A 20,179-nucleotide genomic window follows, 5' to 3' on the forward strand; every position below is an offset into this window, starting at 1 on the left:
CCCTTACCCCTGCATCCTTTAATACATTTTTCAGCCTCCGAGGAGACGGATGCACAAATTGCCTAGGCAGTTTTAATACAACAAGCTTTTTATCAGCTAAAGTCCCATTTTCAACTGCCATTAACACATCCTTAACCACTCTACTTGAAATATTATTTGTCAGTAATGGAATACAATAGTGTCCCGACTGTGTAAATTGTAAGTACACTGTCTTTCCAAAAACTGTTGCCTTATCCTGTTCCATACCCAGTTTCATGCGTGCTTTCTTCATCGACGGTCTGCTCAGAAGCAAAGGTATCTCACTTGATACAACATCCGTGCTAATGAAATGATTCACTCCGGCAATATTGCAAGGGATCACCACTCTTTTCAGCGACTTCAGAGTATTATCATCCCCAAACCTGAAACTTGTGGAACTTTCAAATTCCTTAACCTTGTTACGACTTTCAGCATTCAAGGAGTCCAGGTAACATTTTAACCAGTCAATTCCACACACAGTAGATGTGCAGCCACTGTCCAATACAGCACAGTTGAAGGATTCTGCAACCAACACTCTCATTACTGGTGTAAAACAGCTTGTTAATAGGACAATGCCTTCTTTCTGGTCACTATCCTTTTCCTCTTCTGACTCTTCCGCGTCATGTGTCGCTTCAAATACTCTATCATAACGAGTTGGGCAGTTGAAAGCATAATGGTATTGAGAGTCGCATCGAAAACATCGATTTATCATACCCCAGGCATTTCTGGGGTTCATCCTCCTATTGTAGGTTCTAACTGGGTTTCTGTCTTCATAATTTCCGGGTCCTGATCTCCCTCTGTAGTCTTGGAACCTGTTTGTAGCTGTGCGATTTCGCCATCCTGTTAGTAGTGTGTCTTCCATATTCTGCTTTATTGCAAGCTGACCTTTTTGGGTCATCGGAATCGAATGTTTCCCCAGAAACGTTTTTAAAGCTTCTGTCATCTGATTGAATAAGGTTATCCTTATCCGCAAACTGAACTCCTGTCAAGACCAGGAGCCTATCCATGTTACTCACTCTAGCACAGTCAAGTAATTTAAAGGCCAACACAGACTGTGGAAATTCCAGGTTGTGTTTCTGCAGCCTTTTATATAGTCTGCCAAATTCCATTATATAGTCTTCCATGGATAAATCCTCCATTTTCCGGAACCTATCAAAATCCGACCATGCTTCATACGCACTTAACAAGTCATCCTTTTTATAAATCTTATCCATGTAACGTAATAGAGTCTCCAGACCTTCTTCTGAGTCTAACTCTTCCAATTCCAGCTCAGAAAACACTTTGCTCCGGATTTTACTGTCATAAGGTGAAGAAAGAGCCAATGCCGTACCTTGTTTTCTCTTTCCCAAGGCAGTTACCTTAGTCCACATAACTACTGCACTTCTCCATTGGTCGTACAATCCCCTTTCAGAAAATAAGGGGGGGTAGTCATATCCAGCCATCTTTAACCTCTGTTCAGCCATATCTTTGGGTTTTTTCTCACTCACTCCTTGCTTTGGTCTGGAAAAGTTGTATCTTTCAACCCTTCACATTTGCACAGCAACCATCCTCTGCTACAATTTGTTCGACATTTAGCTGCTGTAGTATAAAGAGTCAAAGGTTCTGCTGCTTTTCCACAAAACACCTTTAATTCCTTCAACAGATTTTGCACAAAACTTTTAACATCACATCACCTGACACAAGGGCCACCTGAAGCCCCTTTACATACCAGTGTCAATTATTGGATGCTTAACATAAAATGAGACAACTAATTGGAATGTCTCTTAACCCATTACTTAACAAGGCAGGCATGAAATTTGCTGATAACCCAAAATGTAAGAGTTTGGTGAGGAGTAGCGAGAACAAGGCGGCACGGTGGTACAGTGATTAGCACTGCTGCCTCACAACTCCAGGGACCCGGGTTCAATTCCGGCCTCAGGTGGCTGTGCAGAGTTTGTACTTTCTCCCCGTGTCTGAGTGGGTTTCCTCCGGGTGCTCCGGTTCCCTCCCACAGTCTAAACATGTGCAGGTTAGGTCGATTGGCCATGCTGAATTTCCCCTCAGAGTCTCAAAGGTGAGGAGAGTGGCCTTAAGCAGGGTGTTATTTCCCAAGGGTTGGTGCAGACACGATGGACCAAATGGCCTCCTTCTGCACTGTAAATTCTATGATTCTATGAACAAAAAGATTTAGGAAGACACAGGTGCGTTAACAAAATTGGCAAATGCAATCTAATGTGAAGTAATAATGTTTGCAGGGGATAAAATACAGAATGGAAGTATACACTTAAACAAGAAGAATACTTAAGGATGTACATGCACCGAACAGTCCAATTACATCAGTCATAAAATGCAAGCGCAGCAAACATGAACAAAATGTCAGCTTTTATTCTTCGAACTGATACAAAAGATTATCTCTTGGGAAAGGGTGGGGGGGCTGCAGAGAAAAGATGCAATTAATAGTGTGAGATTGTGATGGAGGTGATGGGAATGGTGGAAGGTGTTTGGGTTATCGGGCCTCATCTCAATTTCCAGTTTTTCTGCTCACATCACGCCATGATAAGGTCTCTTCCCTCCTCCCCTTCCAACATAAAAGTCACAAGGTTGTTGGTTCAAGTCCCACTCCAGCCTGACGCTTTGGGGCAGTACTGAGGGAGTGCCGCATTGTCAAAGATTTTGCTTTTCTTCCAATCCCCATGGTGGAAAGGTAAACTAAAATTAGCATTTTACCAAATGACTCCAAATGATAAATTGCAAACAAAGTTTTATTTTCTTTGTAACGCTTAATATAATGGATCAGAACCAATACAATTAAACAGAATTAACAGGGACATGATAATGCAAATGAAAAGTTAAATTTTACTTTAAATAGTTGATACAATAGATACATCTTCCACAACCACTGGCATCCACATTACTCTCCACGAACATGCAGTTATAATAATAATAATCTTTATTGTCACATGTAGGCTTACATTAACACTGCAGTGAAGTTACTGTGCAAAGCCCTTGAGCTACAAAGTTACAAAGGCAGCACGGTACCACAAGTGGATAGCACTGTGGCTTCACAGCGCCAAGGTTCCAGGTTCGATTCCCCGCTGGGTCACTGACTGTGCGGTGTCTGCACGTTCTCCCCTTGTCTCCGTGGGTTTCTTCCCACAGCCAAAAGACGTGCAGGTTAGGTGGATTGGCCATGATAAATTGCCGTTAGTGACCAAAATGGTTCGGAGGGGTTATTGAGTACGGGGATAGGGTGGAAGTGAGGGCTTAAGTGGGCCGGTGCAGACCCAATAGGCCGAATGGCCTCCTTCTGAACTGTATGTTCTATGTTCTCTAAATTGCTCCAGCGTGTTTGTCAGGGGAGTCAGTGACAGAGTGGTTTTGTCACTAGACTCGAAATCCGGAAACCCAGGGTAATGCTCTGGGAACCCGGGTTCGAATCCCACCACGGCCGATGGTGAAATTTGAATTCAATAAAAATCTGGAATTGAAAGTCTAATGATGACCATGAAACCATTGTCGATTGTTGTAAAAAGCCATCAGGTTTACTGACATCCTGAAGGGATGGTAGTCTGCCATTCTTCCCTGGTCTGGCGTACATGTATCTCCAATGTGGTTGATATTTAAATGCCCTCAAGGATGGCTAATAAATGCTGGCTCAGTCAGCTACATCCACATCCCGTAAATGAATAAAAAAAAGTCTGGATGACAAGGATGCAGTGGACAGAAATTAAACTTTGTATCTGACAAGTAGGAGCGCTCACTTTCCCGCTCAATTGATTCAGCCCTTGAGTCACGTTCATCGGCTACCATTTTTCAGCCAAGGTCCCCGGAGCCAGTCTTCGGAGACAGAGATCGTACACACCGCAGAAGCCGCTTAGCTAGGTTCACGAAAGTCCTGACAACGCATATTCCCCAAATCATTCAATAAACCCCATTAAATGTTTAATCAGCTCTGGCAAGACTGAAGCAGCTAGAGTAAAATTCTCCAATTCACAATCCCTGCTCTAACCCTGCCTTCGGTTTTCTGCTCTGTTTAAGTGTATTACACACACACAGCTCCTTGTAAATATACTTTCTCTGATCTCCCTTCTGCCACAGCTCTCCTTCATGTCTGGCCACACAGCTCTCATACGTTAACTTCCTTCCTGCTGGTATTACTTTCAGGTTAAGTGCCAGCAGGTCACATGAGCCGGTACTTATTATGATTCAAGAAAATTACACCTGTAATGTAAACTCTTCGGAAGTCATTTTCAATCATTCCCAAAACCAATTATAGATTTCAGGGAAATTTCTAGGAAATTACAAGTTTCCTCAATGTACTGCTTCTGGATCAAAGGCACTTTTCAGCTAAGACATTAAAGTGAAGTCCCTCGCATGTAGGCGTGCAAGATCTCTGGGCCACTATTTGAAGAAGAGTGGAGAAATTATATACAGCGTCCCAGCCAATGCTTATCCTTCAACAGACATTGCAGAAGCAGAGGTCATTACCTGTTTGTGGAACCTTGTTCTGTGCATGTTGGTTGCCACATTTCTTTCACCACACCAGTGACTACACATCAAAAGCTCACTGCAAACCGCTTTAGGGCATCTCGTAGTCATTATGAAAGGTACCACAAAAATGCAAATCGTTCTTTTTTTCAACCTACCAGCCTCCTCCTTCACCAAATCACCTTCTCAATTTCCAACATCTGAAACATAGAATCATAGAATCCCTACAGTGCTGAAGGAGGCCATTCAGCCCATCAAGTCTGCACCGACCCTCCGAAATTGCACCCTATCTAGGCTCAATCCCCCACCTTATTCCCATAACCCCACCTAACCTTTGGACACTAAGGGGCAATTTATCATAGCCAATCCATCAAATTGCAGATATTTGGACTGTGGGAGGAAACCGGAGAACCCGGAGGGAACCCACGCAGACACGGGGAGAACGCACAGTCATCTGCCCAAGGTCGGGATTGAACCCGGGACCTTGGGGCTGTGAGGCAGCAGTGCTAACCACTGTGCCACCGTGTTGCCCCTCTTTTGTTCTTTGTTTGGTTGCCCACCCACCTGCCCTCCTCAAACCTGTCCCGGAGTTCGGGAATGGCCCCGCTGCTCCCCGTGATGGCCATTGGCCAGCGCCTGCTCCTCGCCTCGCTCTGATTCCTCACCTCATATTATTCCAGCCAGCAAACACCTTCTCCTTCCTTCGCTTCATTGCTCCCCAGAGGCCCAATTTTTCTAGGATATTGTTCAGTTCAACTTTCAGATGAACTTTCTCTGGCACCTTCCCACACACAATGTTGCCAGATGCTTCACTGCTTTATTCCCCTCTTCCTGCATCATCATACAACACTCCAAAGACCCCTTCGAAAGAATGCAGTAGTTTATTTGTTCCTTTGGTCGAGAGTACTATATGCAAACTTACGATGTGGTCTCCTTTTTAATAGAAGATCAAATGCAAATAACGTGACAGCTTCGTTGACCATGTTTAATTTGTTCACGAGTATGGCTCTCATGTCCCCCGTGTCTCACTACTTAATTTGCTCTCTCATTCCTGCTATGATGTCTGTGCCCTTTAGGCTTTCAATCCATTTGCAACCAAATTCAACAGAAGCTTGAGGAAGAGTAGTCCACCGTTCTCCTGGGTATTCTGAACACTTCAGGGGCGGGATTCTCCCCTACCCGGCGTGACGGAGGGTCCCGGCGTAGGGGAGTGGCGCCAACCACTCAGGGGTCGGGCCTCCCCAAAGGTGGGGAATTCTCCCCACCTTTGGGGCCAGCCCCGCGCCGGAGCGGTTGGCACCAGAAGACTGGCGCAAAAAACCGGCGCCCCCGGCAGCGGGGCTAGCCGAAAGGCTTTCGCCGGTCAGCGCATGCGCGATGTGGGTTTCTCTTCCGCTTCCGCCATGGCGGAGGCCGTGGCGGCTGCGGAAGAGAAATAGTGCACCCAGGGCACTGGCCCGGAGTCTGAGGGGGGGGGCCCGATCGCAGGCCTGGCCACCGTGGGGGCATCCCCCGGGATCCGATCGCCCCCCCCCCCCCCCCCAGGACCCCGGGGGCCCGCTTGCGCCACTGATCCTGCCGTTACAGAGGTGGTTCAAACCTCGGCGGCGGGAGAGGCCTCCCAGCAGCGGGACTGCGGCCCATCCGGGCCGGAGAATCACCGCAGGGGCCTCGCCGATCGGAGTGGCGAGATTCCCACCGCCGCCACTTCCCGGGTGGCGGAGAATCTCTCCCCCAGCAAGGTCGGAGAATTTCGCCCCTGATCTGAACGTTCGCCTTAATTGCTTCGGGTCCACCGATTTTTGTGCAACAGAGATCGTTACGATGTATGAGGTGGGACTATGGATAGCAATGGAGGACATGTGCAGACTTTTGACAAAAAGATCACTCTGAAGGGCAGAGTTTCTGTCTGAGGCTTGTTGCCGTTTCTTTTGTTGAGCTCAGTAAAGTTACTGTTCGTTTTCGGAATTTTTTTATTTGAATTCCAACTTCTGCATCTGTCGGGCATTTTTTTCTTTAAATCCTCAACTTGATTTCATTTTCCTTTGTTGATCCTGTAACATTTTGGGAGTCTTATTCTCCTGACTTGTCAAGGATTTTGTTGCAATCTGTGTTTGACATTGCGCCAACCATTGAATTTTTATTTGAAGAGTACCACTCACAAAGCCAGTGGAATTGCATTGCAGTCTGTTGCTATAGCAATTGGAAATGGTAGTGCTAAAAAGTTAAATTCAGTCACTTAAACCTTTTGGCACAGTGATTAAAAGACTTCTGACCCCTGAACTTGTTCATTTTTGAGTGTTCATGGAGCTTTTTAAACAATAGGGAAACCCCTTGGAATTCAGTTAGATAAATAAAATAATAAGATCACAGACTAAAATCATCTTCACTCATCAATATCAATGATTGTAATTGTTTACATTCGACCTGTGGAAGAACCCTCATGGGTAGCTCAACCCAAAAGAGGCTTTCATTGTTTTAATCTTTAATAATCTTTACTGTCGCAAGTAGGCTTACAATAACACTGCAATGAAGTTACTGTGAAAAGCCCCTCGTCGCCACACTCCGGCGCCTGTTTGGGTACACGGAGGGAGAATTCAGAATGTCCAATTCACCTAACAACACGTCTTTCGGGACTTGTGGGAGGAAACCGGAGCACCCAGAGGAAACCCACGCAGACACGGGGCAAACTTGCAAACTCCACACAGGTAGTGGCCCAAGCCGGGAATCGAACCTGGGACCCTGGCGCTGTGAAGCAACAGTGCTAGCCACCGTGCTACCGTGATTTGAAAATCTAAATGAGATAGAGGGATTGCTCTCTTTCACTCTCACCCTCTGGACAAAGATTCCTGTTTTATTATATGAGTGCATGGTCTATAAGAGAGAAGACTGAGCCAGCTACTTGAGGGATAGCTAATTTGAAACTAGATTTTCATTGAGAATGATGCACTTTTGCCGTTCTGAGGAGTATTATGGGTTTGAGAATGCAGTCTTGCTGGTTCAGTGTCATGTGATGTGAAGTGACGTCGGCAGAGTATCTGCGCGGACTTTGGGCAGATGACTACCTTGATTGCACGAGCAACATCTCTTAATACACCTCTCATCGTGTTTTACCTCCATAACTTTCTTATTGCGGCAACAAAGAAATATAACGGGAGGTAAAATTGGCCATGAGGATAGTGGCAGAAAGAAAATCACTGTGAAGAAGATTTTTATCAACTAACAGCATCGAGATCCACGCTAGATTCTGGGGAATGGAGTCACACGCACGCAGACTTCGGGCGAAGCACTGCCACCAATGTGAAGGTTTAAAACAAATTTAGAAAGCAACTCTGATTGAGAAGTCAGGGAAGGCTTGCATGTGTTGAAGTGAGTGGGGTCTGAGCTGTAGGGTCCGCACAAGTGACGAAGCCACACGGACGGCGAGGAATGGGGATCTCAACGTCTGCCTTCTCTGCACAGGCCACTGCTCGGGCAAAAAGTCGAACTAGAACGTAGAACATACAGTGCAGAAGGAGGCCATTCGGCCCATCGAGTTTGCACCAACCCACTTAAGCCCTCACTTTCACCCTACCCAGTAACCCAATAACCCCTCCTAACCATTTTTGGACACTAAGGGAAATTTAGCATGGCCAACCCTCCTCACCTGAAAATCTTTCGACTGTGGGAGGAAACCGGAGCACCCGGAGGAAACACACGCACACACGGGGAGAACGTGCAGACTCTGCACAGACTGTGACCCAGTGGGGAATCGAACCTGGGACCCCGACGCTGTGAAGCCATAGTGCTATCCACTTGTGCTACCGTGCTGCCCACGGGTAAAAGGGAAACAAAAACAAAAACGCTACAGAATCTTGTTCACCCGGCAAAACCAGGAGACAGCTCCTTCAGTGAGTTGATGAAAGTTTTTGAGGGAAATTTCTCTCCTGAAACACGATTGATTACAGAAAGGTTCCGATTCGACCACCATCGTCAGGAAGAAGGTGAACATTTTCTTTTACACTTTATAGTGTCTTTAAGAAGATTAGCTCGATGTCGTGAATTTGGTTCAACATTTGATGATACACTTTGAGACAGGCTGGTGTGTGGACTCCGCAGTTAAGCTATTCAGAGGAAGTTGCTTGCTGTAAGAGATGTAACTCTGAAAGATGCTGTGGAAGTTGCCACATTTATGGAATTTGGAACGAGAGAAACTTTGCAGATAGGGACTGGAGCGAAGCTCCGCAAAATGGATACCTCAAAGAACAAGGCTGTAAAGGTGCAATCTTGTCATGTTGTACACAGATTGGATACTCGGTGAGGGAATTATGAAGCAAATCAAATACTTGGATGAACTGTGATAAGAGGGCCACGTTGTCAAAGTGTGTTGGGCTCAGAAAACCTCTTCTACACCAAGAAAGTGCAAGAAGAACAACATAAGTAAACAATCTTGTCTTGTCTTCAAATTAGTGGATGAAGCTCATGATTACTCAAAAGACAGCGGAACCGAGCTACAGAAAGAAATTAAGCTAGGTGTCTTGTCAATGCAAGACAATTTATCATCAGAGGCTGAAGCATCTGCCTTTCAAACCATCAAATGTGATCCTAAGGGCATACACTGAAGCGGCTGTACCATTGAATGAATGCATTATGGTGAAAGTAGGAGCAAATGGGCACATACAAAGTTACCTCTTCACATTGTCCATAGAAGCTTTCCTGCACGATTTGGCAGAGCATGGTTGCTGAAGATTAGGCTGAACCGAGAATCAGTAAATCAATTTGTGGATTCAAAGAGCAACTTGCATCAACCTCTGAAGAAGTACAAGGAGGAGTTTGAAGGTTCACTAGGCTCTGTGACTGGAGTTGAAGTACACCTAAAAATCAAGCCAGGCAACACACCCAGGGCGAAATTCTCCGCACCCGCGGAAAGTCGGCAAACGGTCGTAAAAATCGGGACCGTTTTACGACGGTCGCGAAGGCTTCATTTCCCGACCGATTCACTTCCTGGAAATGGGCTAGCAGCGCGGCCGCGTCAATTACGTGCGTGATGACGACGGAACGCGACGACGACACGAACCCGCCCATGTGACGCCGCCCGACGCCGTAAAAAGGCGCGGGCGACCACAGAATCTGTCGGGCAGGATGTCGGAGCCTAGGCGAGCTGCACCTCGCTTTATTGATGCAGACGTCGAGGCGCTGCTCGATGCCGTGGAGCAGAGGAGGGGCATCATCCGCCCGCGGAGAGGGCATCGCCAACCTGCCAGCACGGTACGCCAGGCCTGGCGTGACGTGGCTGCTGCCGTCAGTGCTGTGGGGCAGACCCCTCGCTCAGCAGAGCAGTGCCGAAAGAAGCTACATGACCTCACCAGGTCTGCCAGGGTAAGTGCCATGAGGGTGCCCCCTAGTCACAACCATCCCTCCCCCTTAACTGCCCGGGGGGGGGGGGAGAGGGATTGGGGCAGAGTTATTTGAGGGTGGTTCACAAAGTTGTCACAGACCCAGCGCTCTGGCCCCGAGGAGAGATGCAATCATCTGATGACAACTTGCCCCCCCCCCAAACTGTGCCAGTATCAGAACGGACTTCTGAGACCTACCGTTTTGTAATGATCTACCTATGTTTCCTCCCCCAACAGGCCAAGGCCGGTCATAACCACCGTGAGCGGCACAAGACTGGAGGGGGTTCGCCCAACATGCACCCCCTCAGCACCTTTGAACAGAGGGCACTGGACCTTGTTGGGGGGTCTGCCACCCGCGATATCGCGCAATGCGAGGTTGGCGGAACTGCAGCAAGTGAGACAACCCTCCCTGACAAACACCCTCCCCCCCCCCATCCTCTGTCCCTTCACACACCCTGCCCACTGGGACACCTCCCCATCCTCTGTCCCTTCACACACCCTGCCCACTGGGACCGTCCAGCGGCCTGCCGAGCAAATCGAAATAACCCGTCTCATTCTCTTCCCTAGGACGTGATGCCGAACGACCAGGGCCGTCTGGCTGCAGACGGAGACACGAATCTGCCGCCACCTCAGCCGGGGCCTCACAACAGAGGGTGCCCGATCAGCGGGCAGCCCTATCTGCCCCAACCCAATCTGCGGACCAGGACGCACAGAGGGTTCGAGGTCCACCACCACCACCAGAAATGGCCAGGGACAACCCTCCTGTCGCTGAGCGGCCCCACACCCTGGACGAGGACCTAACCATTGAGAGCGTCGGGCTTGCGGCACTGCTTTCTCCCACCACTTCCATCATCCCAGAGACACACACCCCGGCGGGCCTATTTAGTGATGAGTCTCCTGGGGCACAGTCTGGTTGGCACATCACAGCTGAGCAGGTACAGCAGGTGGAGGTCGGAGCAACAGAGGGCCCGGACTCGCGGAGGCCAGACCAGGCCCAGGATGCAGCTGGCTCCCAGACGTTTTCGGAGTTCCTGGAGTTTCTCAACCCACCCGCACAGCCGATGCCTCAGGAAACCCAGGGAAACAATGACGGGATGAGGGCTTCCTTCCAGACTCTGCAGACGCTGTTAGAGGAGTCGATCCGCGTCCAAGAGCAGGGAGTGGTGCCGCTCATGGCAGAGACCCAGTCCGACACCGCACGGGTGGCATCCGCGGTGGAGGCAATGGGTCAGGTTATGCAAGACGTTGGGATTAATGTGCACGCGTCATCCTCGGCCCTGGACAGGGTTGCCCTCTCACAGGCAGCAATGTGCCAGAGCCAAACCGACATTGCCGGCGCCCTGCGGGCCATGGCCGAGTCTCAGCAGGTCATTGGCCAGTCGCAGCAGTCAGTCGCCGAGAGCATCAACCGCCTGACACATGTGCTGGATGGCGTCGTGCACAATCAGGTTGAGATCGCACAGTCCCTGGCGGGAATGTCTAACTCCCTGGACTCCGTCTCTGCAAACCTTCGGATCCTGGTGGATACCGTTGCAGGCCTCCAGGACTGGCAGCGCCAGGTGTCGGTGGTGCGACGGGGAACCTCCCCGCTCGCACCTCTGTCCCAAAGTGAGGCCCGGGGGCCACCGGGCTCCCCGAGGGAGGAGGAGGTTTCGGGGCCCGTCCCATTAACTCCATCACGGGACGTCCCGGAATTCTCGGCCTCCCCCCGTCCCATCCCTGGTGCATCGGGTGGGCAGCAGGCAGAGCAGGGTGGCATAATGTCACCCGAGACGCCCGCAGAGCAGCCTGGCCCATCAAGGCCGGGTCGCCCCAGGAAACGCTTGGCCAAGGAGAAACGAGTCGAGGGGGGCGATTCGCAGCAATCCTCCTCCACTCCTGCTGTATCATCTGGGGATTCACTTAGACGTAGTGGTAGGGCCCGTAAGGCAACTAAGATAGACACTGAGTAAGTTGGCACGGGTGAAGGGCCCAGTTTAGTTGTAGGGGTAGGGCACCTGTAAATAATTGTTAATATTAAACACACTGTTCCACCTTACTTGTAATACCGTGTGATTGTTCCACAGCCACAGGAATCGTGATGGTGACCGAGTGTCGCTGGGGGTGGCGGGTGGTGAAACCTCGGTGCCGGGTGTGCAGTCCCTGCCCCTACCCCCCTCCCACAGCTAGCCCACGCGGGCACGTGATGGAGTGTCAGTGACGAACTCAGCGGCCACCAAGGTGGATGGTTCAGCTATTGCCATGGGTCAGACTCTCTCTAACGAATCTGAGCTCACAGCTCTTCGCAGAGCGGGCTGTCATCATTCCACATGGCACTGATCACACCCGCTGACACAGCCATCAATGTTGTGCCATTCCGTCTGGACCCAGTGATAAGCGTCATGTCGAAGTGGAGCAGTGTACACTGAGGGGGTGGGGGGGTTTGGTGGTGGCAGTTGTGTGGTGACCCTCTGCATGACTAGCGATGCAGGTGGTGGTTTGGTGTTCATCGGGGACGTCACATGCGATGCGTGAACCGTGCTGCCACCATGGCATCGCGTGCCCGCCGTCCTTGCCGGGTCCGTCGTGCCGCCTCCTGGACATCACCAGCACCTGGGTCGTGTCTGCGTGCTGCGCCCGCCACTCCGCCAGCGTCCTCCTCCTCCTCCTCCTCCTCCTCCTCCTCCTCCTCCTCCTCCTCTGTGCTGGCACCACTGCCACTAGCTTCTCCCTCCGCCTCCTGCAACAGGTCATCTCCCCTCTGCATCGCGATGTTGTGCAGCGCACAGCAGACCACTACAATGCGAGCGACCCTGTCGGCCTGGTACTGCAGGGCCCCTCCGGAGCGGTCCAGGCACCTGAATCTCATCTTCAGGAGGCCAAGGCAGCGCTCCACCACACCCCTGGTTGCTGCATGGGCCTCGTTGTATCGTGTTTCCGCATTGGTCTGAGGCCTCCGTATCGGCGTCATCAGCCAAGACCTCAGCGGATAACCCCTGTCACCTAGCAACCAGCCCCTCAGCCGGGGGGGACGTCCCTCAAACATCGCAGGGATGAACGACTGCGCTAGTATGTAGGAGTCATGCACACTCCCTGGGAACCTTGCACAGACGTTCATGAACCTCATGTGGGGGTCGCATACCACCTGGACATTAATGGAGTATGTCCCCCTCCTGTTTGTGAACACGTCCCTGTCCACAGCAGGCGGGCGCATGGGGACGTGAACACAGTCGATTGACCCCTGAACCCTCGGTATCCCGGCCACACTGGCAAATCCACGGGCTCGTGAGTCTTGACTTGCTCGGTCCTCGGGAAAGGTGATGTAGCGATCGGCGATGGCATAGAGGGCGTCGGTCACATCCCGGATGCACCTGTGCACCGATGACTGGGAGATCCCAGAGACGTCCCCGCTCGGAGACTGGAAGGAGCCGGTAGCATAGAAGTTCAGAGCGACCGTCACCTTGATGGCTACCGGGATCGCGTGTCCTCCCCCCGTTCCACGTGGGGCGAGGTGCGACAGGAGTTCGCAGATATGTATCACCGTCTGCCTACTCAGCCGGAGTCTTCTCCTGCAGGTGATGTCCGGCATTGTTAGGAAAGAGACCCGGACACGGTACACCCTCGGCTTTGGTCGTCGCCTCTGACGCCGTGGCTGCACCCTCACTCTCTCCTCTTCCTCTTCCTCCTCCTCCTCCTCCTCCCCCCCCCCATGCTGCTCGACGACTGGCAACTCCTCGGCCCTTCCCTCTGCTGCTGCAGCTGGCCCTGCAGCCACTGCGGGTTGTGGGTGTGGATGCTGCTGCATCTCCAAATCCAGTAGAGCGGCCCCAACCACTGCGCAGAACATAGCCGTTCTGTTCCCATGCATCGTGCTAACCTACAGAAGGGTGGTGGGGGGCGGAGAAACGGGACATGTTAGACGGACGTTAGTCGACACCTCGGCAGCCTCCTGCCACGGGATACCTGTGTGTCCCGGTGGCCTGGTCGCGCTGCTGACACGCGGTCAGCCTAACCCCTGGTCACTTCCTGCATCCAACGGCCAGTAAACTATGTCCTCCTCACGGGTGCGTCAGTGGCCTGTGGCCGGAAGCCACAGGGGAACCAGCGGCCGTGTCCTCGTCACCTGCACACCATGGCATGGTGGCAGACATTTTGTTACGGGGTTGGACGGCTCACTCTCTACCTAAACCCCCCCCCCCTCCGTCGCCCCCCACTGCCTCCCCCGTCTCCCCCACTGCCCCCTCCGTCTCCCCCACTGCCTCCTCCGTCTCCCCCACTGCCCCCTCCATCTCCCCCACTGCATCCTCCGTCTCCCCCACTGCCCCCTCCGTCTCCCCCACTGCCCCCTCCGTCTCCCCCACTGCCCCCTCCGTCCCCCCCACCGCCCCCGTTCTGGACCCCCTCCCGTTCCCAGGGATGCCTTCCCCGTTGTGGCCAGACTCGAGCGGTGCGCTGAGCGGTGCGCTGAGCGGTGCGCAGAGTGGTGCCCTGACCTCCTCCAAGCAGTCGTCAGCCAGGCCGACTGGTTGACGAATTTAAAAAGCAGGTGTGTTTCACGACGTCCAAACAGGGCGCCATGACGTCGGGACTTCGGCCCATCCGGGCCGGTGAATAGCGGGGGGGCTCACAGTGGCGATTCTGGTCGTGTCAGGGGCGGGAAGGAGGCGTTTGTCGGGAAACGCGACTCCGACAATTTGCGGGGTTCGGAGAATAGCGGGAGGGCGTCGGAACAGCGTCGCCGTAAAAATTTCCGACGCCCGCTATTCTCCGACCCGTCGTGAGTCCGGAGAATCTCGCCCCCAATGTCTCAAAGCTGGGGCTGTGACATGTGCCATAAAGCCTAAAGTTAAAGAAATACTGGAAATATTAGTCAGTACAGAAGTCATTGAATCTGTTGCTACAAGTGATTGGGCGACGCCAGTCATTCCTGTATTAAAACAGGATAGCCCAGTGAGAATTTATGGAGATTTTAAAACTACTAGTAACCCAGTTTTGTGCGTAAATCATTATCCACTGCTGCTGATTGAAATTTTTTTGCTGGACTTTGTGGAGGACAGAAATTCAGTCAAATTGATCTTTCAACAGCAGATCTGTAGATGAATGTGGATGCCAAATCATAGTCACTACTCACCATCGTGAAGCACAAAGATTTGTTTTGTTAGGAACACTTCCTTTTGAAATAACATCTGCGCCTGCTCTTTTTCAATGAGTGAATCCCGCCCCGCCACTTCGACGCCGGCTGGCAAATTCTCCGGCGCTGGTTTTTGGGTGGGGTTCACGGCGCGGCAGTCGAGGGCCGTTGGCAGCGTACCCCCCCGGCAATTCTCCGGTCCCTAATGGGCTGAGCAGCCGCCCGATTTAGGCCAGTCCCGCCAGCGTGAAATGGACATGGTCCATCATGGCGGGACCTGGCTGGTAGTCCATCTACCGGAGTCCTCGGGGGGGGGGGGGGAGGATCCGGACAGTGGCCTGGCCCGCAATCGGGGCCCACCGATCTGTGGGTGGGCCTATGCCGTGGGGGCACTCTTTCCCTTCGCGCCGGCCTCTGTAGGGCTCCGCCATGGCCGCCACGGTGAAGAAACCCCCTGCGCATGAGCAGGAAACACGCCAGCGGTTCTGCGCATGCGCCAACTCACGCCGGCCCACGCCGGCCCTTCAGCGTCGGTTGACACGGCGCTAACCCCTACAGCACCGGCCTAGCCTCCGGATGTGCGGAGGATTCCGCAACTTCCGGGCAGCCCGACACCGGAGTGGTTCGTGCTGCTCTTGGCGCCGGCGTCGGGCCATCCGGCCAGTTGCGGGAGAATCCCGCCCAGGGGGTGACTTAGGAAGTACACCACCAACAAGAAATGGGTGCCATCTGTGATCCTAGCAAAGACAGGTCCAATATCATACACCCTTCAGAGGGACGATAACAGAGTTTGGTGATGACATGCTCATTTCTTACTTGCTGCACATAGTGAGAAACTTCTCAAGGTGTCTTTACCTTTAGAGCATCTGGAGAGCTATACATTTGAACAGAGACCAAAGACAGTGACGAGTACAGATTCTGTTTCTGAGAACGTTTCAAAGCCTATCGCGACAGTTACCAGAATAAGTTATCAGGAAACTGATTGTGTATATATGTTAATTGTTGTCGTTGTACCAATGAAGTAAAGAGGGAGGGGTGATGTGTATCTGGGAATACATTCTTTGTGGTTCTGCGCCACTGTGATGTGTGGTGACATCTTCAGTGTTTGTGTGGTCTTTGAGAAGATCACCATGTTGATTGTATTGAGCAACACCCTTAATAAACCTCTCATTGTGTTTTACTAGAATCCAGAGTGTGGGCAGCTCCACATCTTTTCTCTTTGCAGAAACAAAGAAATAGAGCAAGAAGTAATGGGAAATTATTGGCCATTGTTGTGAAAAATGTATTCTATCAGCGTCTGTATTTTATGTAAAACAAACCAACTTGTTTATTTACCATAATGCCTTGTCCTTCTAGATGCTCCCTGTCATAGAATTATAGAATTTACAGTGCAGAAGGAGGCCATTCGGCCCATCGAGTCTGCACTGGCTCTTGGAAAGAGCACCCTACCCAAGGTCAACACCTCCACCCTATCCCATAACCCAGTAACCCCACCCAACACGAAGGGCAATTTTGGACACTAAGGGCAATTTAGCCTGGCCAATCCACCTAACCTGCACATTTTTGGACTGTGGGAGGAAACCGGAGCACCCGGAGGAAACCCACGCACACACAGGGAGGATGTGCAGACTCCGCTCAGACAGTGACCCAAGCCGGAATCGAACCTGAGACCCTGGAGCTATGAAGCAATTGTGCTATCCATAATGCTACCGTGCTGTCTTCAGCAATGACATGAGAACGCATTTGATGGCATGTGAGATATTACAGTAAATAGCATACAAAGCAGGATAATAGCAGCAAAGGTGCAGTGCAGACTTTTGGCAAAGGACAGTCTGATCGTTCCGTGCAACCGATAAGTATCTGTAAGGTCTACTCAGAGGCTGCAATAATACAACACCCAGAAAAAATTAGAAAAGACATTTCCCACGCAGTTTCACTGTCTGAATAATTCTTTTACTTTCTATTATTCTTGGTTGAGAAAATTGTTGACATTTTGACAATTTTACAATTCACACAGGTGCAGTGCAACACAGAAGCTCATTATTTTTCTGGTGACGGAATGACTACTAAGTCTTTGAATTGTGACTTTATCAAACAGCAGTTGCCAGGAATGCAGCATGGTTACTGAAAATTTACCAATGTTCGTGTTGTTTACATCAACAGATGAATTAAAGGCAGGCAGTGACAAAGGCAGACTACTCACAATAACATACAAAGAAAACATTGTATTTATACTTTATACAGCTGTTTACCTGCATTCTTAGAATGACATCAAAGTAATTCAAATACAATGAACTATTTTGAAGTGTTAACAGGATGGTGGTTCCATACACATCAAGGTCCCAAAAACATGCAATGAGATTATGGACCTGTCTCTTTTTTGAGACGGTGGCTAGGATGGGAATTGTCACCCTTGTTTCCAAATCGCCTCATGGCCTCATGCCCTCTCTGTCACCTCTGCTAAGCCCCACAATTCTCCCAAGAAATGTGCGCTTGTTGAATTCTGGTCTACAGAACATCCGCAGTTTTAACCACTCCACCATTGGCAGCCGTGCTTTCAGTTGACAAGGCCGCCAGCTTTGGAATTTCCTCATGAATCTCTTCATCTCACTATGCCTCTTCTCTCCCCCCCCCCCCCCCCCCCCCGCCCCTGACGCGTAAAACCTACACCTTTGGCCAAACTATGGTCTGAGAAACTTTCTCCTCATCTCAGTTCTAAATGGCCGACCCCTTATGCAAAGATTATGTGCTCGTGTTCCAGATTTGTCAGCCAGGGGTTCGACTCGGCATTAACCCTGCCAAGCCCTCGGAGAATCCTATGCTTCTCAATGAGGCCACCTCCCACTTCGCTGGACACCGGAGATTATAAGTCGCACCAAACGATCTCACTGCCCTTTGCCTTAAAAGTCCCATTTCATTGAGCAATGTCGGGCATTGTAGTCCCTTCAGGATTCTAGAAAAATGAGAACCGTTACATCTCAGTGCACTTGGAGCAAAATTAATTGACTTTTCCTACGTTTTTTTTACAACACAAACTTTAAGAAAATAGAAATTTTCTTTCTGGACATGCAAGAATTAGAGACTTAACGCAAAGCACAACTATGGCCATTTTTCGATGTGTTTATCATGTTTGGTTATATTTTTGCATCGGGTGAGGCAGGGATTTATTGGTATTGCATTATCCTTAGTCAGCAAACACCTCGGGTATCGCCTTACTTCGGTTCGGCTGCAAGTCAGGAGATTCCAACTTAACCTTTGCACCAGGCCGACCGACCATTTTCTGACAAATGTATTCCACTTAATTAGGGTTTGCAGTTTTAGTTCCTTTTACTGAAAGCATGTGGAGGTAACAAAATTTAATTTTGGGGGTTGGCGGGATGGGTGCCGGGGGGTGGGGGGGGTGGGGGGGGGGGGGGTGGAGAGAGAGGGAGAGGTGGCTTGACGTGGTCATGCGGAGCAAATTTGCAAACCTGGAGGCCTGGTTCCTGCCTGCAGCTAAGCCTCGGGCCTCCATGGAACAAGCAAATCGCCTGAGCTGTACTTTTTTCAGGGGCGACTCACCCATTTGAGTGAAAGAGTTTCGGATCATTGGTCTCAGCACCAACAGTCCAAAAGTTAAGGCCCAGGAGGGTGTCTGGAGCGCTAGGGCGGGGGAGGTGGGGGGAAGGGGGGTCGTGAGCATGCAATCAGGATATGGTGAAATTGAGTGAGCGCTGTTGGCTACATCGCAATGTTTTCTAAAAGGTTAAAAAAAAGCAACTTTGCCATTTTGATGGCGGCTGCGGCTCTGGACAGTTATCTACTCTCTCCGGGATATCCAATTTCTGGAGGGGGGAGGTGGGGCGGGGAGGCCCTAAAACAAGTGTTGGGCCCTTCATTTACATGGGGAAAGTGCCTGTTTTAGTGTTGGATGTGTTTTTCAGCTGACCCTTGAGGCCCAGGATATTTGGTCACCGAAATTGGGACTTGTACCAATTTTTGGGAACAACAAATCCGTCTAGTTACTTTAATAATGATACACGCAACAATTAGAAATGAGCGTAAAATGAAAATCCGATCAAAAATTCACAACAAAAAACTTCTTTCAGCTATTTCACAAAAAGTTCTCTGTAACTTGTACATAAAGCACGGAGCTAATAATAGGTTTTCTTTCCAGGGTTTTGTTCCTTTGTATGTCAATGCTACAGCTGGAACCACCGTGTTTGGAGCCTTTGATCCTTTCAATGATATCGCAGACATTTGTGAAAAGCACAACCTCTGGATGCATGTTGACGTAAGGATCTTTCAAATACAGTCGGATTAACCACACCCACGTTCAAAGATTTAACTGAATAGTTAATTTGTTGTGAATGTGGAGAGGAGACCGCAGAAGGGTTCTTCCATTGGAATGCAAACAGAAAGCAATGACTCACAGCGGATGCTCCACACGGCTTGACCGCATTCCCCGCCGGCAGCCATTTCCCCCGAATAGACAGAAAGACCTGCTTTTGTATAGCGCCTTTCTCAACCACAGCTGGTCACAAAGTGTTTTACAGCCACTGAAGAGTAAGCAGGAACATGCGAAATAGGAGCAGCAGTTAAATCACTTGGCCCAGTTACTGTTGTAGGAAACACAGCACTCAGTCCGCTCACAGCAAGCGCCCGTAACTAGCAGTGTGATAATAAACAGATTATGTTTGAAGTTGATTGAGGGATATCTATTGGATTCCAGTGAAATGATGCCATGTAATCTTCTGTATCCAGCTTACAAGGCAGGCAGGGTCTCAGTTTAGCATCTCATTCAAAAGAAAGCACTCCAGCCGTGCAGCACCCCTGTAGTACGGTGTTGTAACATTAGCGAGCCATGGTATGAGACTTGATCTCACAACCGCGGAGCGAGTGCAACACAGTGAGCCACAGCTGCCATGTGTGTCTGTGTCCCTTTGTGTGTCTATATGAGTGTGTGTGTGTGTGTTTCTGTGTGTGTGTATGTGTGTGTCTCTTCGTGTATGTATATTTGTGAGTATATGTCTGTGTTTGTGTGTATGTGTGTGTGTTTGTCTGTGAACCACAGCTGGCACGTGTGTGTGTGTTGCTGTGTGTCTGAGTGTGTATATGAGTGTGCGGTGTGTGTAAGTGTGTGTGTTTTTTTGTGTGAGTGTATGTGAGTGTGTGGTGTGTGTGTTTCTGTATGTGTGTGTGTGTGTGTGGCTTTGTGTGTTTATATGTT

General features: G+C 50.3%; 1 protein-coding gene across 1 annotated transcript in view; it reads left to right on the top strand.

The window, feature by feature from the left end:
• The window catches only part of gad3 (glutamate decarboxylase 3), a 77,952-nt gene that overhangs the window by 39,250 nt on the left and 18,523 nt on the right, over positions 1 to 20,179 (top strand). Inside the window, exon 9 of the mRNA XM_038796529.1 lies at positions 19,127 to 19,243. Within this exon, the coding sequence (XP_038652457.1) occupies positions 19,127 to 19,243 (117 nt within the window). The remainder of the gene's footprint in view (positions 1 to 19,126; positions 19,244 to 20,179) is intronic.

The sequence above is a fragment of the Scyliorhinus canicula genome, chromosome 5, assembly GCF_902713615.1.
Source record: "Scyliorhinus canicula chromosome 5, sScyCan1.1, whole genome shotgun sequence".
Lineage (NCBI taxonomy): Eukaryota > Metazoa > Chordata > Chondrichthyes > Carcharhiniformes > Scyliorhinidae > Scyliorhinus > Scyliorhinus canicula.